This window comes from Neophocaena asiaeorientalis, unplaced genomic scaffold, assembly GCF_003031525.2.
Source record: "Neophocaena asiaeorientalis asiaeorientalis breed wild unplaced genomic scaffold, Neophocaena_asiaeorientalis_V1.1 scaffold150, whole genome shotgun sequence".
NCBI lineage: Eukaryota > Metazoa > Chordata > Mammalia > Artiodactyla > Phocoenidae > Neophocaena > Neophocaena asiaeorientalis.
Window position 1 is genome coordinate 384,129 of NW_020176571.1, and position 27,221 is coordinate 411,349.

Here is a 27,221-nt window from a genome sequence, read left to right on the forward strand (position 1 = left end):
AAGGCTGTGTTAGGCTTTTTCTACAATCAGAAACCTGTAACACTTTTGAAAACAGAAATGAACACGGCTGTTCATCCAGCCTAGTATTCTGTCTCAGCTGGAGCAGGAGAGGAGCTTGTGAACCAGCCCTACAGATTCACATCACACCAGCTCCAAAGGCCTGGGACGTTCCATACCTCAAAACATTCTCATTTCCCATAATAATCTACGAACATGCATATTTTAAAGTTATTCATGTTTAAGCTCTATTACCTCTTAAAAAAATGAGTTGCAAAAATTTCATACTTGCTATATAAAAATAATACTCTTATTTGTTCCAAATTTACCTCTTTCATGTATCAAATGTAGCTGCCCCCATTCTACTATGTAATAATCTAGAGATAAATCTGTAATCCTCTTTCACTACTGTCTTTAGTCCTTAACCATATTCCCTCTCATTCACTATACTTTTTACGCTGAAATCTACTAATTTAGTCCGTTCTTCACATAGCAATTCCTCCACTGTTTTTATCGTTTAAGTTATCCTTTCCTGGATCTTCTCCATCAATTCCGCATTTTATATCATGTGTACACCTGATATCTAAACCTAATCCATTGATTAGGTTTGAATGCCTTTGAAATATCTGCTTCAAAATAAAATTTAAGAGACAACGAGACATTATGTGTCACTCCGTGTGATGCCACAGGAAATAGAGACCACCACCACTGACACGGTCTTGCCACAAAGATTAAACCTGAATATGATCAGGCCTCTAGAGCAACCTACCAATGGAAAGGAGATACAGTCGGCCCTTGAACAGCATGGGCCGGATACTGAGAGCTAACTATAAGTGATACACTGAGTTTTCCCAACAGTAAATACTACAGTACTACCCCATCCATCCGCAGTTTGGTGAATCCACAGATGCAGAACTGCAGGTATGGAGGGATGCATGTATGAGGACAGGAGGGCCGACTTTAAGTTATATGAACATTTGCAGCTGGAGGGAGGGTCGGTGCCCCTAACCCCTGCATTGTTCAAGGGTCAGTTGTGCATGTTAGCTGGCATCTCAGTGATTCAGTCAATAAAATCCAGGAGGTAGAAAATTTAACAGAACAAATAATCTGTAAGTAATTAGAGAGAGAAAAAAAAAAAACCCAAGAGGAAGTCTGCAAATTAAGAGATTTAGGTCACATATTATGTGATCATATGTACATGAAATGCGCCCGGAACAAGCAAATTCATAGAGACAGAGTCAAGCCATATGGCCAGGGGCTGGAAGGAATAGGAAATGGGGAGTGACTACTCTAAGGTATGGAGTTTCTTTCAGGGAAGATAAAAATGTTCTGGAATTAGACAGTGGAGATGGCTGCACAACTCTTGATTGTACTAAAAACATTAAACTGTATATTTCAGAAGGGTAAATTTTATGGTATATGAATTATATTTCAAAAAAATCTTTAAGGATGAGACATATCAACCAAATACAATGCATGAGCCTTGTCTGGATCTCGATTCAAACACATCAGCTTAGGAAAAGACCTTTGTGAAACAACCGGGAAAATCTGAATACTGAATAAATAGACTATGTGCTGATATTAGAATGACTGTTAATACCTGAAGTAATCATGGTATTCTCAGTTGTTAAAAAAGGGATATAATTATCCCTGGAAATACATACTAAAGTATTTATGAGGTGTGCTTCAACGTAATCTACGGGTACAGTGTGGGGAACAGATGAAACAAGACCAGACACATACTGAAAGCCGCTGAGGCTGAGGGACGGACACGGGTTACATTATTCGCTCCGCTTTGTGCACGCCTGACATTTTAATAGTGAAAGATTTTTAAAGATGAGTGATGTAATATGCCAGTAAAACTTAACCAAGGCAAACAGTTCACTCCTCTCTAAAGTCTGTTTATTACATGTGAGCACTGTGCCCTAACACTCTAGCCTTTCCCTTTAATGGCCATTCTCCTCTTTTTCTATAAGCAGTTAAGTTCATAGGAAAACCAATTCCCATGAGGAAAAATAAAAGAAAATTAAAGAATAACCTACAATTCTGAGATAACTATTATTTAATGTTTTGGCACACATTCCAATTATTTTTCTTGGCATATACATACTATACAGCCTACATTTATACATGTACTTTAAAAAAATCATTCTATTAATATGGGTTTGTGACAGCTTTATTCCTCCACTTCTTTTGATCTATTTAAAGAGCATTATATCAAGATGCTTTTAAAATCCCTATACAGATGAACTGACATTCAGTTTGGAAACTTGACATGCTCGTGGACATTTTTTTTATTTGAGTCTTATGTACCTACCAGATAGCCGTATTCATATAATGACGCTATATCAGAATTTTGCAAACATTCATGCAAAACATAAAATGCAAAATATGGGCTAATTGCTTAAATAAGCCAATCTGATTTTGACTGGGGTGGAAAGAGGCATTTCAGTTTCCTATCATAATAAGCCAGGTTCTTTTTAGCCCTAAAGGACTTAGGAGAGTAATACCGGATTCATCAGAGCAAGTCATATTCTAATTGGCATGCTTCATTTACAGGAGGTATTCAAGCCACCACCTTGGCAAGAGGAGGGACTAAAATGAAGCAGGGAATGGGAAAAAAGGATGGGTGAAGAGGGAGAGTAAAGACTGGGGTTTACGCCAATTTTTTAGGATAAGCATAGGATGGGGGGCGGGGCGGGGGAAGGCCGGGAGACATACGAGAGTTGATTGTGACAGTCCTAGACAAGGGTAACAGGAAAAGAACATAAAATAGGGGGAGAAGGAGAGTCATATTAGGTATCTAAATATTTGTTGTTTGATATACTAAGAAATATATCATAGCCAAGCTCATTGTTATTTATAAAACGAGAGGTTTGTTTTATTCCATGAAAGCGAATGAAACAGTCAGCTATTTTAACACATTTTTTACAGCTAAGTAACATACTAAAACTCCATAATAGTGACTATTTGGTAATAAGGTTCCATGTGTTAAATCTAACATAATAGCCACTGCTTACAGAGTGCTTACTATGGGTCCAGACACTGCACTGAAATAAGCACTGAACCACACATTATGTCACCCAGCTCTAATAAAACTTCTGAAGTTAGTGGCATCGTCTCCACTCCACATATGTGAAAACGAAGACTTCGAGTGCTTAATCTACCTGTCCAAAGATATGCACCTAGTCGGTGGCAAAGCTGATACGGAAACAAGTCCGATTACAGGCCCATGATGCTAATGATTATGCTACAATGCCTCCAAAGCCTGTATTAAGGTGAGTAAAAATAACATACATCAATTAGGCACCTAAGGTCACACAGTCTGGTTCACAGCAGTGACAATTCTGAGTAGAGGTGGCTATTTATAAAAATAACGGTACTGCACTTTCTCATCCCTAGCACCACATCACTAAGGGCCAGACTTCCTCCTCAGTGAGCTGGACCACCCCATACCGCATCCCCTGAGACTCGCCCCGGCAAGGTGGCAAGTGGGTAATACAGCCTGAGACAATGGATCAGCAGCATGGTTCAGTGGAAGAACACTGAGGCTGGAATCAAAAGATCTCAGCTCCAGTGCTGGTTCCAAAATGTACGAGTCAAGGGGTCTTAAGCAAGTACTTTAACTTTTTTTTTTCCTGATTAATCACCTGACCTAACTAACTAGCTAACTAAACAACAAAACGAAAGTTAATAAAATTCATTCTGCCATCTCTGAGGGATGGCTGTAATGCTCAGATGGTACCCCTGTAAGAACCACAAGAAGCTGTGTCCCCAAAACATACTCACCTGTGAACAAATGACCACCTGGATAAAAATGTCACATCTAAGGCAGAGAAATGAAGAGATCATGGGAAATTCAGGACAGATGGGAAGGCAGATGGCACAATTATGGAACATGTGGTTCTGCGCCAGCCTTAATCAGAAACACTGCATAACACAGCTGGATTTATGCATTAAACAACAAGCTCTAACAGTTTTCTCTTGTACGATGCTATCAATCCCTCCTGTACTTTATCACTAACACACTAAAATCTTGTAAGAGAAAAGATAACTTGGTTTATACCTTATTCCAGCCGCTGGCATGAACTGTGGTCTCCACTGTACATTCCCGATATGCCTGATATGTCAATGGCCTGTAGAGATTTTTTTAAAAGTCTGTGTCACAAAGAAGGAAAATTCTAAATTTCCAGATAAATAAACATACAGTCACTACTTTGCTGTTGAACTTTTTGCTAAAGTAACACAGATTTTTCAATATATAGTTTTCTGTGAGACATGGCTTTTAACATTTGGTATGCATTTTTCTTTAAGCATTCTCTACAGGCTGAGATTTATGCTACCAGCTTGGGAAAGCAGTTTACAACATAAAAAGAGAAAAATATAAAATAACAAATTTTTTACAATTGCTTGAAACTTATCCAACAAGGCTTCTATGTTGGAGATAAATATAAACACTTGGGTTATTAATACAGAATCAAGTAATAACAAATAACAAAAATTATCTCATTAGTAAAATTGAAAGAACAAGTTAAACTTTTTTAACATGTTAAAGGCAAACAATGTAAAATATTTAAAAATTAAAGAGACACTGTCACTGGAAGACTTTTCAAACTGGGGACATAAGTTGGAATAAGCAAGGTCAATAAATGAGCTCTATTTTTAACCTGGAGTCTTGTGACACCCACCCCTGGGGCGAGGCTCTCCTTCTGATTATTCCTGTCACACAGACACGCATTTACTGAGGGGATGGGCGTGAGTGCTGCATTCTCAGCGTGGGCCCATGTGCAAATTAACACCAATGACAAAGACACTCCATAGCAACTTACACAGGAAGGCACCAAGGCTCTTGGACAACAGATTAGTAAGGATTTACCTCCCCCCTCCCCCCACCGCCTTTTGTTGGCAAAGAATTAACATATATGTAAAAAAGGAGAGGCGTCTTGCTTTTATAGGATTTTAAAATCCATTCCAAAGGCATTTTCTGCTCCGACCGCCCCGGGTCTGTGATCTCTTCAGCCTATGAATATTTAAGATTGATAACAGGTACACTTACTGGTAGCCTACTGCTATGTTTTATATTTTTATACATTTGTGTTTTATATTCTATTGCATACTAGGAAACTGAAGCTCAGAAAAGCTAAGAGACTGTCCCAAATCCACAGGGCTGCAAGCAGCAACAGAGGAATAGCAATTCACACCCAGTTAGTGCCGGCTCCAAGGGACACGCCGCTGCTCCTAGGATTTTGAAATGGGCCGTGATTCACTGATGCCCCACGTAGCCAAGGAGCATCTGGACCAGGGCAATGAGGTCCAATAATGCTCATTATTATTGAGGAACACACCAGACTGCAGAGACTCCCTAAAAATAAAGAACCTACGACATCTCACCAATAATTTTTATAATAAATACATGTTCCAACTATAATATTTTTAACACATTGAGTTAAATAAAATATATTTAAAATCTGTATTTAATATCTTTATGTGGCTGCTAGAAAATTTCTAACTACATACATGTGACCTGCATTTTATCTGCTGGACAGCGTGTGGCTCTAGATGTTTCAGAAAACAGTTCTGATGACACAGGTATAGTTCTTTTCTGTAAGCCAATATAACGTAACAGCACAGTGACACTGAAGGAGTTAAGATATGAGGGATGACCGTCTTAATAAGATGTTATGTGCGACCTTCCTGCTATCGCACTGCCATTAAAGTAAGCGTAGAACTGTTTGAAGACCGGGGCGACACACTAGGTGGTTGTAACACAGGCCTGAAGCAGACACGCTACCGTCTAACCTGCCTGTTGCTCCCTGCAGCTCTGCTTGCGTGCATCAGTCCCTTCATGTCCTTTCCTGAACTGCCTGCTGTGCTGTGCACCACGCCAGTCCTTACGCGGAGTCTATCAGGCTGAAGTACTTTAGCATCCTTCAGAATGAAACAGGATTTGAAACATTATACGTACACACATATATGCACATAAAAGATCCAGCAGATTAAAACACTCAAAGGAAATCTTTTTTTTTTTTGCGTTACGCAGGCCTCTCACTGCTGCGGCCTCTCCCGCTGCGGAGCACAGGCTCCGGACGCGCAGGCTCAGCGGCCATGGCTCACTGGCCCAGCCGCTCCGCGGCACGTGGGGTCTTCCCGGACCGGGGCACGAACCCACGTCCCCTGCATTGGCAGGCGGACTCTCAACCACTGCACCACCAGGGAATCCCTCAAAGGAAATCTTAAACGTAGAAAAATAAGTAGTTAAAAAATCAGCCCTATCTAATGAGCTACTTGAACTCAGCAAAGAAGAAAGGGGGGGGGAAAACTCTTCTTTTCTTTTGGCTGCACGGTGCAGCTCACAGAATCTTAGATCCCCCGACCAGGGATCGAACCTGTGCCCTCGGCAGTGAAAATCTGGTGAAGTCCTAACCACTGGACTGCCAGGGAATTCCAGGGGGAAAACCTGTCAGATTGCTGGTGCTTGGCTGTATGAAGAGTTCAGGATTAGTTTCCCTACTTTAACAAAACTGTTTGGGGGAATAAGTAGTATTTTCCACCTTAAAAATACTGCCATCAACCTGTATAATACTTCTAGTTCATCATCAGTTATTTTCAGGATATTAATAACTTCTTGAAGTTGTTAAGTTTTTGGGGAAGACAAAACAAATATTCATCCAAGACTGTATTTTTTAAAATACAATTTACTTTGCAGTGAAAAGATCAATTTGTCCTGTAGATCATGAAAAGGACTCCAAATACATATACTATCATACTGTTCTTCACATACATTGTACATATATGAAACTATAATGCTGTTCTTTGGAGAGCTCGCAATATCCCAGTAAAGTGGAAATGAACAGAGAAGCTAGGACAGAGGGAGATGACTTGACACAAATAGTCTGCATCAAAGCTGGAGGCCACTTTTTGCCTTATGCTTCTCAGTTACTTTACTCCCAGTCCCAACTGCTTTTACAAGTTCTTTATGTTTGTATTGGCCAAAGAGTAGGCTCCTTCAAATCTAAGATGAAAGCTAAATATACAAACTCCATGCAAGTATGGCTGCTCTGGCTTAAGCAGAGTGGAGCGGGCCTCACCTCCTCACAGCACTCTGAAAGCCTCCTCACAGCACTCTGAAAGCCACTGCTGTGCCACCAGATTTCCTGTCTCAGTTTTACTTCCCCACACCCAGAATCTTCTCTCCACATTTATTTTTAAACTTTCTATGTATAAAGTTAAGAAAATCCAAATATGATTTTCATTTCACTGTTTCTTATGTATAGCTGGGATTTTTACATTTGCTCATGTCACCAAAATATGCGGAAACAAACTGAATCATCCTTAGACCCAAATTGCTTTCTCCTAACAAATGGTAACGTATAAGCTTTGCCTTTGTGGAAGTAAGGGATTACTTTACTACAACAGTTATTTGGCATCTGAATGTTGGCCCCTTGAGTGAAGGAACAGTCTTCACCTTGTTTTAGTCGTCAATCTTCATTAAAAATCATTTTTTTAAATTCACACCAATCTGTTAATGATTCTCATAAAAGAATTATGGGAAACAAATTTTTAAGGTTTACAATAAATGACTGGGTTCTACTTAATATACTTTCATGATGAGCTTCTTGCCTTTGGCTTTAATAGCCAGCACGACAGCTCGGAAAGAAGTTTCCACAGTAGGAATGTGGCATCAGTTCCACAGGTCGGTGTGCAACCCTAAAGTGTAGCAACATCCGGGACACCCCAAATATAGACACAATGTCAATCCCACAGTACAATGAATAAAACCCCAGTCATTCCACTTACGCTGGTCACGAGGGAGTGCTGGTAAAAAGTGGTCAGCACAAGTGAAATAGCCTGTGTTTACAACCGGTGAAAGCATTTGTTGAAACCTGACAGCCCAACAAGTAAATACAAACGGTCAAATTCATGCTGGAACGGTTAAATCACTGCTCAAAACGCAAACAGAGATGATTTGGGGAAGCAAAAAAAGAAAAAGTAGGGGCTTCCCTGGTGGCGCAGTGGTTGAGAGTCTGCCTGCCGATGCAGGGGATACGGGTTCGTGCCCCGGGCTGGGGAAAAAAAAAAAAAAAAAGGAAAAAAGAAAAAGTGAAGACAAGTAAGTGAGAAAAGAAGTGACACTGTTCACTTAAAATGGAGGCTTAAGAGCGCAGAGGCCGTGGGGACTCACCGGCTGAGGAGCGTCTGCAAGGCCCCGAGCAGAGGCGCCCTCAGCAGGGGGGGAAAAAAAAAAAAAAAAAGGAAAAAAGAAAAAGTGAAGACAAGTAAGTGAGAAAAGAAGTGACACTGTTCACTTAAAATGGAGGCTTAAGAGCGCAGAGGCCGTGGGGACTCACCGGCTGAGGAGCGTCTGCAAGGCCCCGAGCAGAGGCGCCCTCAGCTCCTGCGACGCCTTCTCCCCGAGGTGAGCCAAGCAGTCCTCTACGGAGCTGTCGGGGTTTGCGGGGCTGAACACGGGCGAAGTGTGGCGGTCGAAGCCTGTGCTGGCGAAGGCTGAAGATGACAGAAGGAAAACCCAAGTTAATGAGCAATGTCAGAAGCTGTGCTGTAAAAGCTCAGGGGGTTAAGATGCCAACTACTGGGAACTAGCTAATAGTTAGTTATAAGCCAGTTAAAAATGTCAGATAATCATTATGGGATATTAATGTTTCCTTTAAAAGGCCTTCAATTTAGAGGTTTCTTTTTTTTAAGGAAAGATTTTTATGAAAAAGCTTAGTTTCAAGAGAAGAAAAAGGCTAAACTGACATGGCAAAATACACAAACCAATTTGGTATATTACCGCAGACCCGTTCAGTCAAAGAATGATAAATGAGAGCAACTCCCAGCTCTATCACCCCTCTCTTAAGATCTGTTTTTACCTTTACAAATGTGGCTCTTCTTAAACCAGATTCTAATGTTATTCCACCTTAGAGGACCTCATGACTCTCGTTCCCTTTTAGAGTGAACGTCCAAACTCACAATCATGCACATGGATATGTTTTAAAAGTATACAAGCTGCCCACTCACACAGCCAGCTTCTCCTCTCCTCACTCCCTGTGTACAGACGCAGCCCTGCTCTAACTGCAGGAAGGAGAGGCCAGATCATCCCTGGTCCAGGGTACAAATGGGGTGCAGGGCATAGACCTCCAGGAAAGCAGGTGGCTTGTACCCACTCCCAAGGGTTATCAATAACCTCCATAAAGCATTTATTGCACTAATGCAAAGCTTGCTCCTAGAAGGCTGCAAATTTCACTAGAGTTAAATATGTATTTCTTCAAGAAAGATATACATGGCTAAAAGTTCACAGATGCTGCACGGTCTGAGCAAGCCTGAGAACGCCCACTCCGACGCTAAGTCTCGGGGAATAAGGTTCGATGAGGAAGTGCACATAAGCCTTCGTTGCCATTTTCTTTTCTGCCTTTTGCCCATTTTGCCATGCAGTACTGCTATCAGAAATGGGCAAGGATTAAAACAGAATTATAATATTAATCATTTAAAAATGTCAGTAAAGGAAAATAAAAGAGAACATTAACATTAGGTTTTGTTAATGTTCAACAGGGAGCTGATTTATAAACATGATTTCTATTTTTTCTTGTTAAAAATTACTGGGCAGGGAATTCTTTGGCAGTCCAGTGGTTAGGACTCGGCACTTTGACTGCTGAGGGCCCGGGTTTGAGCCCTGGTCGGGAACTAAGATCCAGCAAGCCACGTGGCATGGCCAAAAAAAAAAAAAGAAAAAAAAAAGAAAAAAAAACCCCCAAAAAATAAAAATAAAAATTACTGGGCAATACACATCTACACAAAAACTTGTACATGAATATTCACAGCATCATTATACGTAATAGCCAAAAAGTGGAATCCACCTAAACAGCCATCAGCTGATGGACGTGCTGAATCTACATACAATGGGAAGTACCGATCTGTGCCACCACGTGGAGGACCCCTGAAAACACTATGCTAAGTGAAAGAGCCAGTCACAAAACACCACCCAGCGTATGATTCCATTTACGTGTAGACCCATAACAGGCAAATGCATGGAGACAGAGAGCAGATGGATTGGGGATGGAGATAGGGGGCTGCTGGGACTAGAAGTGAGAAGTTACTGTCAACGTATACAGTGTTTCTTTTGGCGGTGTTAAAAATGTTATCACTGCCACCACCATCTATAGCACATGAAAAATGAAAGCACCATGCTTATTCTCCCTTTAGTGCTATTAATATAAAGGTATCAATCACACTGAACGGAAAGTAGTACCTTAACATGACTGTTTCGTCCATTACTTAACACCAGAAAAGGTTCCATCTACTCTGTTGGGTATAGTTTAGAAACTTATAAACAGATTCCCCCAGGAAAGAAAGAGGTACTTTCTAGTTTCACCCCTATAATCCTAGACCCACGAAGCCGTGTAATGTTGTGAACACGCCACTGTAAAAAAATAAAACCAAAAAAAAAAAAACACCACACCAAACAACCCGCTAATTAACTAGGAAAATAAGGATAAAGAGACCTTCACAAATTTCTTTGTCCAGGGATTTTAGCTCTTCTTCAATTTCAGTTTTAACTTTTAATAAAACTTCTTGATCCAGAGATTGTGAAGCTATATCCTGTTGAACCCCTGAAACCAATAAGAAAGGTTACTAGTGAAAGAGGGGGAAAGAAAACATTAGAATATGGGTAGGATTTTAAGCATTAAGTCAGAAAATACAAAATCAAAGTTCATGATCTTGACTAGGGGCTAGGAGATAACGTAAAGATGAGGAAGGTGAGGCCTGGGTAGGTTGCCCCACGACTATGGAGGAGCTGTGACTGGAATTCAGGCCAGTGTGAGTACAGAGCCACTGATGCAGCCTGTGTCTTCCTCATCATCTGGCTGGGCTGCTAGGAAGGAAACAGTTCAGAAACAGTTTTGACATAACAGGAAAGGAAACCTAAAAGGCTGTCTAGATCAGTGATAATGTCTCCTGAAAATGACATTCACGGCCCCTTACCTTCACATCTTCATGCAAACTGCAGCTCAAGAGAGAAGGCCCATTATCATCAAAAGATTTATATCCTCCAAATTAAGAAAACCATGAATATACCAAAAGTATGGGGCACAAGCTATTCTCATGCAGTAAAAGGAAAAGTAAGGTCCTGGTCTGTAGCGCAGAATGGAGAACAAAGAGGAAGACTCCAAAGGAGAAAAATAAACCAGATGCTGAACAATTTACTCGTTTTTCCTGCCCCAGATATTTGGGGCAGAGTGTCATCATTTCATCTGAAACCCTGAATCCAACTATGATACTTCACTCCTCCCATTCAGAATATATTTATTTTATATATTCCCAGTACTTTTACAGTTGTTTGTATCACTGCCAAGTTTTATAAACAGAGGTTTTAGGCTTTAATATGCTTCCATCCTTTGCAAACAAAAAATTCTGAATTCAAAGATGAGCTTACTAATTTAATTTAGGTCAAGAAACTTATAGCATCTGTAGGTCTTTAAAATTCATTCGAAAAATAAAAGGTTAATAAACATTTCTATATCGCACAGATTATCTGATTAGATTTCAACTTTCAAAGTTGACAAAAATAATTTTCCTTCAGGCTACATAAAACACTTTCCTTCTGAGCTGAGACTAACTAAAATAAAACTCTGACCCTCAAAAGGTTTTTTTGTGGAAAATATAAAATTCCTTAGGTATTTCTAGTTGAAATGCAACAGAAAGGATCCCCTCAATGTCATGGTTAATATATATTTTATTTAATGACATTTCATTTAACATTTCTGCCTATATATATATTATATATCTTAGTTGAAACTATATACATAAAAATTTTAAAACATTACCTAAAACAATATGCTACTAAATAACCAGTGGGTCACTGAAGAAATCGAAACGGAAATTAAAAAATACCTGTGGACAAACGGAGACAGAAACACAAGAATCCCAAATCCATGGGACGCAGCAAAAGCAGTTCTAAGAGGGCAGCTTGTAACAACACAAGCCTACCTCAGGAAACAAGAAAAATCTCAAATAACCAACCTAACCTTACACCTAAAAGCACTACAAAAAGAAGAACAAATGAAGCGCAAAGTTAGAAGAAAAGAAATCATAAAGATCAGAGCAGAAATAAATGAAACAGAGGCTAAACTCAGAAAAGATCAATGAAACTAAGAGCTGGTTATTTGAAAAGATAAACAAAATTGATAAACCTTTAGCCAGACTCATGAAGAAAAAAAGAGAGGACCCAAGTAAAATAAAAAGTGAAAGAGGAGAAGGTACAATCCACACCACAGAAACACAAAGGATCATAAGAAACTACTATAAACAACTGTACACCAATGAAATGGACAACCTAGAAGAAATGGATAAATTCCTTGAAACATGCTATCTCCCAAGACTGAATCAGGAAGAAAAAGAAAATATGAATAAACCCATTGCCAGTAATAAAATTGAATCAGTAATTAAAAACCTCTCCCAGGGCTTCCCTGGTGGCGCATTGGTTGAGAGTCCGCCTGCCAATGCAGGGGACACAGGTTTGAGCTGTGGTCTGGGAAGTTCCCACATGCCGCGGAGCCACTAAGCCCGTGCGCCACAACTACTGAGCCCGCGACGTGCCACAACTACTAAAGCCTGTGTGCCTAGAGCCCGTGCTCCGCAACAAGAGAAGCCACCGTAATGATAAGCCCGCGCACCGCAACGAAGAGTAGCCCCTGTTCGCTGCAACTAGAGAAAGCCCACACGCAGTAACAAAGACCCAATGCAGCCAAAAATAAATAATTAAAAAAAAAAAAAAAAAAAAGAATCCGCCTTCCAATGAAGGGGACAAGGGTTTGATCCCTGGTCAGGGAACTAAGATCCCGCATGACACCAGGCAACTAAGCCCAAGTGCCACAATTACAGAGAAGCCCATGAACTGCAAAGAAAGATCCCGCATGCTGCAACTAAGACCTGACACAGTCAAAAATAAATTTTAAAAAAACACACAATCTTACGCAAAATTTGAAGACAAAATGTATCCTATGAATAAGGTAATCTTTGTAAATTCTCATAAAGCATAAACATCTATCTTTACATATAGGCTTTGTTTTTCCAATTTTTTTTACTGTGGTAAAATACATCTAACAAAATTTACCATCTTAACCATTTTTAAGTGTACAGTTCAGTAGTATTAAATACATTCATGATGTTGTGCTACCATCCATCTCCAGAACTCTTTTCATTTTGTAAAACTGAAGCTCTAGACCCACTACACAGTAACTGTCCATTACCTCTTCTCTTCAGCCCTTGGCAAACACCATTTTACTTCTCTCTCAATTCTGACTACTCTAAGCACTTTATGCAAGTGGAATCATACAACATTTGTCTTTCAGGAACTGGCTTATTTCACTTCCAAACTTGTAATAAATCTCAAGTACTGCTTATAACTAGAACAGATTTTCCTTTTAAAAGTAATCTGTAGTTTAGACGGCTCTACAACTTCACCAATTAATATCATTACACTAGGTAAAGTGACTTCCAGAATATACGTAACATTATTAAAACAAGGCAAACACAGACTGGGAAATTATTTAGGGTCAATCTTATTTCTTTCCCTGAAATTCTCTCTCTCCATCTGGCTTCCTGGAAGGCGTCTCAGTAAAGGGGAAGGTAAGCTTTGAGGCCAAGCATTCCAGCTCATTACACATGACTTTAGGCAACGAAAATAATCTTCCTGAACCTCTCCTCTTACGTAAACAGGAAAATAATACCTACCACAAAGAGAAGCTGTAAAGGGCAGTGAGATAAATTAGTTAAGCTCCAGCAAATCAAAAATGCTCAAAAGATAGTGGCTCCCACCCACCAATCCTTTTGACTCTCTAAAATGGGTTGTTACCATTGCACAGTGATCTTTCCCCAAACCTCGTCCCTGTGAACAGAATCAGCTTATCATAGATTTCTAATCAATGATGTTTATACAGAATCTGCTTTCAGTACTCTAACAGTCTGGACGAGCAGAAACAACCTTCTGACAGTTTAGATAATGCCAAGTGACATAAAGTGTCTGTTATAACACCAACAGTTACTCTCACTCTTCAATAGCTGCAAGAGAGAATGGCTTAATATCAATTGATCTAAAACTAAAATACAGAAACTTCCCCGGTGGTCCAGTGGTTAACAATCGTCTTGCAATGCAGGGGACACCGGTTCGATCCCTGGTCGGGGAACTAAGATCCCACATGCCGCAGGGCAACTAAGCCCACATGCTGCAACTACTGAGTCCACGTACCACAACTAGAGAGAAGCCCGCGCACCACAACAAGGAGCCTGCATGCTGCAACTAAGACCCGATGCAACCAATAAATAAATATTAAAAAAATAAAACTAAAATATATATTTTTCCTGCACACATGTCCAACAGAGTTTCATTAATTTATATTAAAAAACACAGAAGGAAAGTTAATCTTTTAAATATAAGGGTACATTTCACAATAAATTCATCTGGGAAGTTTTACCAGGAAGCTACAGTCCTGAGTACCAGAAGGTCCCTGGTTTTCCAAATTTCCAGCAGATGTGACTGCCTCAAAGAGACTTGCCTTCAAACTTTTTCCAGGCTCAAATAATCTCTGGCGTGCTCAACAATGGAAGAATTTTGATCAGTCACTGCCATGAGCTACAGTGAACACAGTACTTTTAAGACAAACCCTTCTCTTACCTACCTGATCCTCCTTCACATGCACTTCCACAGCAGAAGCAGGGTGACCACCATGCTGAAGAGCTTGGGTTAGCCTTTTAAGTTCTGCAAAAACATCTCAAACTCAACATCGGCCAGCTTGCTTCTGACCTGTCCTTAATCAGAAACACAGAGCTCCTGAATATTTCAGACTCTTTCCAGGGAATACAACCTGCTGGATGAACCTTTTTATAAGGCTTCCTGACAAGAGAAGTAGTCCCTCCATTCCTTGCATTCTAGATTTTATACTCAAATTAAGCTGGATCATCAGAAAAATCCCCAGATAATATTACCTATTTGTTATAACTGAGCTCCACTTTGGTGCCATTTCCTTAGCTTTTATCCACAATTACATTAAGAAAGTGTCTTGAAATGTAATACAGTATTTGATATTGACATTTTCCACTGCATTTCTCTGTGCCTTATGTAATAAAGCTCTAAGTGAAAAAACAATTCTCTTAAAGAATAACATTCCCCTTTAAAGACAATAGTATAGCTTCTGGTTATGGGGAAAAAATCCTGGGAACTAAACGCAGTAGTCCCCTGTGTGGTTTCAGTTACCCGCAATCAGCCACGGTTGGAAAATACTGAATAGTAAATTCTAGAAATAAAATTCATTACTTTTATATTACACACCGTTCTGATTAGTGTCGTGAAATCTGGTGGGGTCCCGCTCCATCCCACCTGAGACCTGAAACATACCCAGCATATCCAGACTGTATACACTACCCGCCCATTATTATAGGAAAACACCAGTACACACAGGGTTTGGTACTAACCGGCACCGTTTCAGGCATCCCCTGAGAATCTTGGACCATATTCCCCATGGAGGAGGACCTACTGTATACCTTCACTTATTTTTGGCTTTGCCTCAGAACCAAATTCACTGCTCAATGCTAGGATTACTGTATAGGACCCTATAGACTACATACCTATGATCTATTATTCCCACTATGGAAATGTAGAGTCTTCCTATTCTGACTTGATTGGAATTTATTTATTTATTCCCATTATGTATTAATTATAAGGCACATTAAATGATATATGGTAAGAAATTTTAAAAAATTAATTCCTCTTCCCACCCAGTATGAACTCACTGCCAATTTCTTCACTAACAAAAAAGACATTTTTACCTAACCTGGACTGCTCTTCCTTTTCCTGATTATTTAATTCTGTCCACCTTGCAAGGACCAATTTTTTTAAATTAATTAATTATTTATTTATGGCTGTGGTTGGGTCTTTGTCACTGCGCAGGGGCTTTCTCTAGTTGTGGCAAGTGGGGGCTTCTCTTTGTTGCGGAGCACGGGCTCTAGGCATGCGGGCTCGGTAGTTGTGTTTCGCGGGCTCTAGAACGCAGGCTCAGTAGTTGTGGCGCACGGGATTAGTTGCTCTGTGGCACGTGGGATCTTCCCGAACCAGGGTTCAAACCCATATACCCTGCATTGGCAGGCAGATTCCCAACCACTGAACCACCAGGGAAGTCCCAATTTTTTTTGGCTTCGCCAGGCGGCTTGCAGGATCTTAGTTCCCCTCCCAGGGATTGAACCCAGGCCCTCGGCAGTGAAAGTGCCGAGTCCTAACCACTGGACTGCCAGAGAATTCCCTGTAAGGAGCAATTTAAGTCTCTCTACTTTTCCACAGTAACTTCACTGACTACTTATGTATCACTGATGTTTGAACATGTATATCATTTAATCTGTGCCACATACTTTAACACTTAAATATATACTGTCTTATATACCATTCAATGATATTATAGTTTATTATCATTAATCTGACCTGATTACAAACTACAAAATATTTGAGGTAGTCCCTTTGTCCTAGACTTGGGTCAAGTAAGGACTAAAAAAGTACACGGATACTTGAGAGCAATAGCTATCACTGTCACTGCGATGAAGACTCAAAGCATTACGATGTATAACACAACAACTCTGCTGGAAAGAAAGGACACAAGAAAAAGACAAAAAAATAAAAGTTATAAGTAGATTCAGAGGAATTTTAAAAAGTTATCAGTATATTCTGAGGCTACCTCAAATGACAAAAGTTAAAAGAAATAAAGAAAATGAGTAGTCATTTTATGTAAGAGAGTAAGAATACAGAACAACTACCTACACAGGACAGTAACGAGAACATTTATTTATGGTGATGGATTGTGATGGAGAACACTGAGGAGGAGGAATGGAAAGAATAAGACCTCAACCACCATCTCCAAGCTTATGAGAGTTTTCAGAAATGACTTGCCCAAGCTCAAATAAATTATACAGAAACAAGATTAGAAAGTAGATATTCTGGTAAGTAAAATTATTACTGAATTCAAAAACATACAATTACAATTTTTGAAGTACAATGAATGAAAAATAAGGAATATATGAATGTTTTATCTGCCATCTGCCCCTTTCAGGAAAATCTGCACACCTAAGACACATACACACCCTCATACCCATCACAGCACCACCAATACCAACACCAGGCCGCAAAGTAAATGACAGGAATGTCTTGGTTACCGCATGCCTCATCCTGCCCGATTAAAGAAAAGCAGCTGATTAAAGGCGTACCTATTCTCATGAGACTAATGTGATGCTAATTACACACGACAAGTTGTCGTACTTGATAATAAGCCATGTGGAAAACCTAAACCAGAAAAAGTCTACTGCTGTCAGGATACAAAAGGCTATTTCTTTAATAACCAATGACACAGACAGATTCACTGCTTTTCACCCAACCAGCCCCCACCCCACCCTGATTTTCAAAAGCACAGAGCTATGCACTAGCACCAATGCAGCATAAATCCTGCACTATAAACCCAGAAAAATATCTCAGAGATAAACAGACTTTAGTACACTAAATCCCACCCAGCTCCATGTCAAAGGAAGGGTCAGGTGAGTCAGCAATCATACTCCAGCCCTGACATGCACTCAAAATGAGTATCAGACCAACAAGCTTAGAACAGCTCTATGTACGGCCTAGACCTTCCAGAGCAAATGCTTTCTAAATCTATGGCTCCCCAAACTGGGGCACAGTAAAATTACTGAGAGAATATTAAATAATAATGAAGCGATAATTAAAGATACAGATTCCCAGGACCCAGTATGGAGCATCTGGTTCAGTAGGTCTGGGGCAGGGCTCCATAATCTTTGTTTTAATAAGTGTTCAGGCAATTAGACTTGACAAATACTGCTCTTGACAACCCAAACAATTATAACCAAATAATTATAATCAAATTATAATCAAACATCTACTGAATAGTACGGACAACATAGTTCAATTATTCATTCAATAGAAAAAACAAATACTCCAAATGATACCATACTGGACGAGTAAGAAACCAGATTTTTAAGAAACAAATTCTGGACTTCCCCAGTGGTGCAGTGATTGGGAGTCTGCTTGCCAATGCAGGGGACACGGGTTTGAGCCCTAGTCTGGAAAGATCTCACATACCACAGAGCAACTAAGCCTGCATGCCACAACTACTGAGCCCGCATGCTGCAACTGCTGAAGCCCACGTGCCCAGAGCCCACGCTCCACAACAAGAGAAGCCACCGCAATGAGAAGCCCGTGCACCGCAACGAAGAGTAGCCCCTGCCCGCCACAACTAGAGAAAGCTCACGCACAGCAACAAAGACCCAACACAGCTAAAAAAGAAAAAAAAAAAAAAAAGAAACAACAGAATTCCAAAATAGTCAATCATAATAGTAGTTTTCAGGCTCCAGTGTTACCACATCCCCAGCTATCCTGCAGATTAGGGGAGAGATTTGAGGAAGGACGGATCTAAAGAGAAGAATGCAAAGAAAATCCAACGAGCACCCACTCAAACTCTGGGTTCATAGTAGTCAGGATCAAACATCTCCTGTTCCTGATAGAAAGAATGTAAAACAATTAAACAGTACACATCTCTGAAAATAATGAATTGTGAACCACTATTGGGATCAGGTTATGAGAACCTGTCTTGAAAAGTTGATTTGAGATGGTGATACTCCCCAAAGTGATCTACAGATTCAATGTAATCCCTATCAAAACTTCCAACTGCAGGGCTTCCCTGGTGGCACAACGGTTAAAAATCCGCCTGCCGATGCAGGGGACACAGGTTCGAGCCCTGGTCCAGGAAGATCCCACATGTCGCAGAGCAGCTAAGCCCGTGCGCCACAGCTACTGAGCCTGAACTCTAGAGCCCACGAGCCACAACTACTGAAGCCCATGCACCCTAGAGTCCGTGCTCCACAAGAGAAGCCACCGCAATGAGAAGCCCGTGCACCGCAGCAAAAGTAGCCCCCGCTCACTGCAACTACAGAAAGCCGCACACAGCAATGAAGAACCAACGCAGCCAAAAATAAATCAAATAAATTTATTTTAAATAAAAAAAGGATGTTCAACATCATTAGCTACTAGGGAAATGCATATTAAAACCACAATGAGGTGCCACTGCACACCACCAGTATAGCTATAATAACAAACATGGACAATAGCAAGTTTGGCAAAGGTGAAGAGAAACTGGAACCCTCATACACTGCTGGCGGGAATGGTACAGCCACTTTAGAAGACAGCTTGGTAGTTTCTTACAAAGCTAAACATACTCTTACCATACAGTCTAGCAATCATGTTCCTCGATATTGCCCAAATGAGCTGAAAACTTATATCTACATAAAAACCTGCACATGAATGTTTATAACAGCTTTATATATAATTGCCAAAACCTGGAAGTAACCAAGATGTTCTTCAATAGGAGAATGGATAAAAAAACTATGGTACATCCACACAATGATATATTATTCAGCAATAAAAAGAAATGAGCAACCACAGTGAGATCCCACTTCACACCCGTTAGGATGACTGTTACAAAAAGAGAAGGAAACAACAAGCACTGGTGAGGGTGTGGAGTAACTGGAACCCCCGTGCATTGCTGACTGGAATGTAAAATGATGCAGCTACTGTGGGAAAAAAGGATGGCACGTCCTCAAAAAAATTAAACATAGAATGACCCACCAATTCTACACCTGGGTATATGCCCAGAAGAATTGAAAGCAGAGACTCAAACAGATTATTTGTACAGAAATGTTTATGACAGCACTGTTCACAACAGTCGACAGGTAGAAATAATCCAATATCCATCAGTAGACAAACAGATAAACAAAATGTGCTTATGCATACAATGTAGTATGATTCAGCATTAAGGAGTAAAATTCTGAAACAGGCTACAACATGGATGAACCTTAAAGACATTATCCTAAGCAAAATAAGCCAGACGCAAAAGAATAAATATTGTGCGATTCCACTCAAATGAGATTCACAGAGACAGAAAGCAGAATAGTGTTTGCCTAGGGAGGGAGAGGAGGGGAGAATAGGGAGTTAGTGCCTAACGGCTGAACGAATAACAAGCCAGCATCACGACATGTATTTGACAGTCACATCACTAATTAACAGACATGAACTTCCTCTCCTTCCTAACCTAAGAAATGTCTCACTAAACCCCCATTAATGACTACAACATCAAGGTGCTCTGTATTAAAAGATGCAAAGTTGAACATAACAAGTTACCATCTGGCATCATATATGCAAGTCAACAGGACTTCCACTAGTCAGTATATACAATCCTGAACATATTCAACAAACTAACACAGTCTGGAAGAGCTGACAACTTCTGGAAAAGTTCAGAGTTAACTATTTATGGAAAAGTACATACCCAGCACATGACTCACTTAGGAAAAAATGAAAGCCATTTAACGTGACAGAAATCTGGAGTCATGAATAGGGTCACATCCTTTAGCCTCTTCTTTTCACACCTATTGCTTCATGAATTTGAAACCAAACCCTAACCACATTGCACCAATGCGTGCTACAACAGGCCCTATTTATAACAGCATGGCATAGAAGGGAGTTCTATATCACATTTTAGATAACAAATCGGACAGCAAAGCAGCAAAGACAGCAAGTAGAACCTAATTTTTCCTTCTAAGAAGTTAGCATACACATTTGTATTTATGTATTGACGTAATACTCTGTACTTAGGCTTAAGGAAACAATACAAGGGTAACAACCAAATTTCAAAAACAAAACAAAAACGTCAAAGCAGGTAAACTCCTCAGATCCTACAATGTTCAGGTAGAAAAAAATTCTATGCTCAAGCAGGGGGGGAAAAGTATATCAACACAGGCTTATGTAATTGCTTAAGGTCCTCACAAACTTAATAACCACAGGGGTTGAAAAGACCTGGTTTTTTGTGAGCATGAAGTCTGTTACAGTTAAGAAATATCATAAATAAGTGGAATTTGGGTAGATGGGGAAGTACTTTATGTATTAGGGTGACCAACTCACCCAGTTTGCCCAGGATTCCCAGTTTTACTCACTCCTGGGCAAACTGGACAGCTGGTCACCCTGATGTGTAAATATGGGAGATATGTTAATTAGGACAGGGTAGTCTATGCTACAGTGATAAAGCCAGCAATTTCAGCAACTTAACCCAAAGGTCCATCTCTCCCTTGTGCTCCATATCTAACCCGGGAAATTGGAGGCAAGGAAACTGTGTCATGCAGTCACTCAGCAACCCTGCCTGATGGTGGTCCTGCCCTACTACAGCTATGCCCTTAGGAACGTACATCCCCCTTAAATCCACAAGGCAAGGGAAAAAGAACGGGGAGGAGGCATACTGGCTCTTAAATGTCACAGCCTACAAGTGCCACAAACCCCATGCACTCACATTTCACTGGCTAGGACTAGTCGTATGGCCCTGCCTAAATGCAGTTTCCCAGGGGCCCGGGAAGGAGACCAGAACAGACAGGGGAAGCAGCAGGAACCACTACCAGAGAAGTCTACTGTTCTAGAGCAGCTCAGCTCAAGGGGAAAAATACAGATAGGAATAAGCATAGCTCGTTTACAGTCCAAGGCAATGACAGACATGAGACACAACAGGTAATAGGATCAGGAAAACCAGCGGAAGTCTCTTTTGTAGAACAGCCTGAGGGAAAAGGGAGGAACTGTGGGTTCTCCATGTAAGAGGCAATGTGAGGAAGCTCAGTCTGCTTGTAGCATGCAAAATACATGACGGAGAAAACATGAAATGAAGGAGAAAGATCAGTAGACATTTGCAATACTTTGAGGCAGGACCTGAAGGATAATGGGAGAATCATCACAAAATTGAAACAGCTGATAACAGTTGACAACTAGGGAAGGAAGCAGAGATAAGAGTTAAAGGATGACCCCTGTGTTTCAAGCCTGGATAGCAGGTGGTACCCTTAACAAATCACTGTAAGAACAGAGGCTAGCTTAGAGAGGAAGATAAAAAACTGAGTTCTAGACCTGTGTGTCTAATAATATTACAGCCACTAGCCACATGCAGCTTTTTAAGTTTAAATAAAAATTAAATAAAATTAGGGCTTCCCTGGTGGCGCAGTGGTTAAGAATCCGCCTGCCAATGCAGGGGACACGGGTTCAAGCCCTGGTCTGGGAAGATCCCACGTGCCACTGAGCAACTAAGCCCGTGCGCCACAACTACTGAGCCTGCGCTCTAGAGCCCGTGCTCCACAACAAGCGAAGCCAGCACAATGAGAAGCCCGCGCACCGCATCGAAGAGTAGTCCCCACTCTCTACAACTAGAGAAAGCCCACGCGCAGCAGCGAAGACCCAACACAGCCACTAAGTAAAATTTTTTTAAAAATTAAAAATTCCGTTTCTCAGTTGCACTAGTCATATTTCAAGCATTCACATGTGACTTGCGATTGTAATACTGAAAAGAGCAGATACAGAACATTTTCATCACTGCATAAAGTTCTATTAAATAGTGTTTTTCTAGACCTATCAGGCTATAACTAGCAGGGGAAGGTTTTAGAAACGTAGATGAAGCTAGAACTGGAAAGAAAATCTGCAGGCTGACAGATTGCCTTCTACCAGCAAACACTGGTGAACCACCTAAATACCGTTACAGTAGGAGACTGTAGATATCTATTTATTGATGTGGACAGATATTCAAGTCTATTGTTAATTTTTTTAATGCTACAAAATGGCATGTACATGATCTCAGTTTTGTAAACCATAAATTCAAGTTTATATGTATCTATAAAAATGGGAAAATGTTAATATTTCATCATTTCAGTTACTGGATTATAGGATTTTTTCTTTCACTTTTTTACCTTTCTAAATACTTTCAAATACATATATATAACTTATACAATTAAAAAGAATTATTTTAGTAAAAAAAGAAATATGATTAAAGGAAACGGATTTGGGCTTAATATAAAAAAAGAACAGGGACTTCCCTGGTGATGCAGTGGTTAAGAACCCGCCTGCCAATGCAGGGGGCATGGGTTCGATCCCTGGTCCAGGAAGATCCCACATGCCACGGAGCAACTAAGCCTGTGTGCCACAACTACTGACTCCACGGGTCACAACTACTGATGCCCGCGTGCCTAGAGCCCGCACTCCGCGACAAGAGGAGCCACCGCAATGAGACGCCTGCGCACCGCAACCAAGAGTAGCCCCCGCTCGCTTCAACCAGAGGAAGCCCGTGCAGAGCAACGAAGACCCAACGCAGCCAAAAATAAAAAAACAAAAACACAGCATTTAGTTTTGTGCATAAATAGACTGAGCTCCTCAATAATAATGAGAAAAACAATGTTCCTTCTGCACTGTCGTTGGGGGTTGGCAAATTAGGGCCCACCAGCCAAACCTGCCCCCTACATATTTTTACACAGCCCACAAACTAAGAATGGTTTTTACGTCTTTACATGCCTGAAAAAAAGGCAAGATTAGTACTTCGTGACATGTAAAAATCACAGGAAATTCCGTGCCCGAAAATAAAGCATAACTGAGCCACGCTCACCCAGCCGTGCATTCCCCACGCTGCTCCAGCGACAGTGGAGACGAGCCACCCACAAAGCCCGCGCAGCAGGGACACGGCAGGGACACAAGGGCACTGTCACGCCCCCAGCCTCACTACACGTGTGCACGAGCACATGCCAACACAAGAACAGAGCTGGACTGCGACATCGCGCTCCTCAGACACAGGGGAGCACAGATCATCCTGCCAGCACACGAGACGGCACGGTCCTGGGTGGCCTGACTGTGCGAAGGAGCACGATGTGCGCCACTGCTGCCCGGCTGAAGGCGCTCATCACCGGATTCCCAACTCTGGACAGTCCATCAGAAAAATCAGGAAATTTTAAATGGAACATCTCATCACAAATTTCCTGGTGAAATAAGCAACGAAAACGAGGCCACAACCGAAGTTCCTAAGGGGCTCCACTGTTAGCCAAGGAAGGAAATTGTGTTTGACTGCAGCAGCTGAAGAAACGTGTCCAGAAAAAACAAAAGTTGAATACTATCCGTCTTTTGAAGAGAACAGCTGCTCCGTGAGTTCAGGACACTGAGAACAACATCAACAATTAACTGAACTACAAGGCGACGACTCTGAGGGGCCTTCCTCGGCCCCGACAGATGCCTGAGGCTCAGCGGTCACCTGTTCTAGGGGCAGCGCCGCGCCGGAACCGACTCAAGAGCCGCCACAGCCTGAGCAGAGAGCAACCACGCACGGGACGCCCGCAAAGAAGCCGTGGAGACGCGGATTCACCACACCCCAGAGCGGAACCCGCCAAGCTGTGTTCCTGATAGTGGCAAAACTGTGTGGAGCAGAAAAAGACGCATTTACAAGGACTGAAAATGCAAGGTATTTAACAGCTATGCTCATTCACTGTATTCCTCAGTAGGGACTCTGGAAAATATTTAAATCCATCCTGTATAATGAACCAGGAGTTTCAACAGTGAACTTCACTCGCTGTCATGGACTTAATCATCAGCTTCATGAATTTTGGTCAGAAGTCTAAGCTGGATATCCTGACATACCCTATCACACAGCAGTTCAATGTCTAAAGAGTGGCAGCATTTCACTGCAATTTTTTGAGCTCAAAAGTGACACCAAAGTTTTTCTGAGGAAGAAGAACCACCCTCAACCACTATTATCAAATGATGAGTAGCTTTGGAAACTAGCTTTCACTGCAGACTTGAAAATGTTTCTTAATGAACTAAAGCTAAAATCACAAGGCCTGCTGTTTGCCAACCCTGCCCTGAACAATGTCCCTAAGAGTCAATGGCACCCCCTTGGACTGAGAAGGCCGTCTTACCCAGGGACACACTGACTCCTGGGTCCACTGTTCCCTGGTGTGGGAGTTCATGTCACACAGGTAACAACCGGGAACCTATCCTTATCTTTAGCTACCACAGCCCATGAGACGGCAGCCCTAGGAGATCAGCAGGTTAGTCTAAATGCCCTTGTGTGGAGTACAAGAGACTGGTCTTGGCCTACATCCTGGAGGAACAGGGAGGAGGACGTGTGGCTACCAATACCTCCTGCTGAGTTGGATTATTACTACTGGTTAGGTGGAGCAATCCACACATGCTAAGGAAGAAAAATAAGTGATTATCCGAAAAAAAGTCCTGCTAGTCCCTGTGGGACTTACTCGCTTGGCTGCACCTGGGGTCCTGAGGTAGATGGCTGGGATCAACACTGCAGAATTATTCTCTCCATTATGCTCATTTGGGTTCTGTGGATGATAACCGTAATCAGGTGTTACATGAAACAAATGAATGGATTTCACTGCATGTAATCTGAGGGGTGGATGGCTGGGAGCGGCAGCCTGCTGTGAGCCCCAGGCATCCCTGTATGGCCTGACTGCCCTCTGACCGAGCCCTCTCCACAGCTGGCAGTGAAGGCAATCAGGCAGCCCCACCGACCACGTGGCTGCTCCCTCCTCGGCAAAGGGCACTTGACCTGCTTACTGTCAGCTGCAGAAGGTGCTGAGCCTCAGGACTGGGCTCCTCAGCTGCACCACGACTCCTGCTTGAAAGGCCACCACGTGGGTTCATGGCATTGCCCTATGGTCCTTGAGGGCAGGGGAACCACTGCCGCCACAGTCACACTCCTGCTGTTTGCTGGGCTAGAGTATTAAACTGTCTGGCTCTAATCCACTGAGTCCTGATGTCTACTCTGGGCACCTACGGAATTAGGAGGTTGAAGTATAAAAACCACATATGTTTCATAAAATTAATTTCCAGAATCTTTCTCCCAAGCTGAAATATTGAAGACATAATCCCTGCCTCAGGGGACCCAAGCATTTACCGAGTAAACACTATCAACACAGCTACTCAGCTGGACTCCCAGCAAGTCTATTATGATGGATGATCACTGAGTCTAAACACCTGAGTCTTAAAACAACAGAATCCAGCATTCTCAGAAGTTACAGTTAGTTCTTAAGACAATGTTTAGGGACTTCCCTGGTGGTCCAGTGGGTAAGACTATGCACTCCCAGTGCGGGGGGGGCCCAGGTTCAACCCCTGGTCGGGGAACTAGATCCCGCATGCATGCCGCAACTAAGAAGCCAGCATGCTGCAACTAAAGAGCCCGCGTGCCGCAACTAAGACCTGGCACAGCCAAAAAAAAAAAAAAAAAAAAAAAACCACAATGTAAAAACCTAAAAAGATGTGCTACATGGTATGACAACCTATAGGACACATATTTATTTTAAATGGCAAGCTCCTCATAAAAATATTACTCTGATTCAGCAGTTTGACTCTAGACAATTTAGAAAAGTAAATAACTGGGGAATAGTAAAAAGCAACACATAGAACCTCTCTTAACTACCCTCCACAAGTGATGTGCTGAGTTACAAGACCCACTGTGGGCTGAGCACATGTGTACAGGGCGTGTGCCTACCAAGAATCAGTTATCGTTCTCCCAGCCTGTTTAGGAAAGTTATACTGGGAATACTGGGATTTCCCTAGCAGTCCAGTGCTTAGGACTCTGTGCTTCCACTGTAGGGCGCACGGGTTCGATCCCTGATTAGGGAACTAAGATCTCACAAGCTGCACAGCACGGCCAAAAAAAACCCATTATACTGGCCACTGAAATTCTGTAATTTATTTAAAATCACAGATATCATTGAAAGATGACATGCAAAGAGGCGTGATATTTCTATGAAAGCTAAATTAAATGTTTTGAGAAGTGGCTTTAAAAATACCACGTCAAATTGGGTGTGACAGAAACAACTAAAAGATTGGGGGGAATCATAAAAGTTTAGAACGACTCTTCACAGAAACTGCTTCACAAGTGTCTCTATGTTCTTGCTCCACTTTAAATAAGCATAAATTTAAAACTATAGGTAATAGATATGGAGGTACGGTTTATGGTAGAAAGATGACATGGACTTCCAATCAACAGACCCATATTCAACAGCAAAATTGCTATGTACATTTATTAACATTTTAAGTTAGAATTTCTTATGATAAACTCTATTTAGGATACCCTTTTGCCTTAACTTTTTCAATTAAATTCCTACTACCACTGTTAGTCACCTAGGTGGCCCGGTGGATAAGACTCTGAGCTCCCAATGCAGGGGTCCAGGTTCAATCCCTGATCAGTGAATTAGATCCCACAAGCCGCAACTAAAAGATCCCACACGCACAACGAAGATCATGTGTGCCACAACTAACACATGGCTCAGCCAAATAAATAAATAAATATTTTTAAAACATTTAAAAAAGGGGGTGGTGCTCT

General features: G+C 41.4%; 1 protein-coding gene across 3 annotated transcripts in view; it reads right to left on the bottom strand.

The window, feature by feature from the left end:
- BCL2L13 (BCL2 like 13) overlaps nucleotides 1-27,221 on the bottom strand; it is a 64,583-nt gene that overhangs the window by 18,460 nt on the left and 18,902 nt on the right. Inside the window, exons 3-5 of one of the 3 annotated variants that reach the window (XM_024733414.1) lie at nucleotides 10,497-10,604; nucleotides 8,346-8,502; nucleotides 4,064-4,133 (exon numbers count right to left, since the gene is read on the bottom strand). In XM_024733414.1, coding sequence (XP_024589182.1) covers nucleotides 4,064-4,133; nucleotides 8,346-8,502; nucleotides 10,497-10,604 — 335 coding nt within the window. The remainder of the gene's footprint in view (nucleotides 1-4,063; nucleotides 4,134-8,345; nucleotides 8,503-10,496; nucleotides 10,605-27,221) is intronic. The other 2 variants (XM_024733415.1, XM_024733416.1) reach the window with 2 other exon arrangements.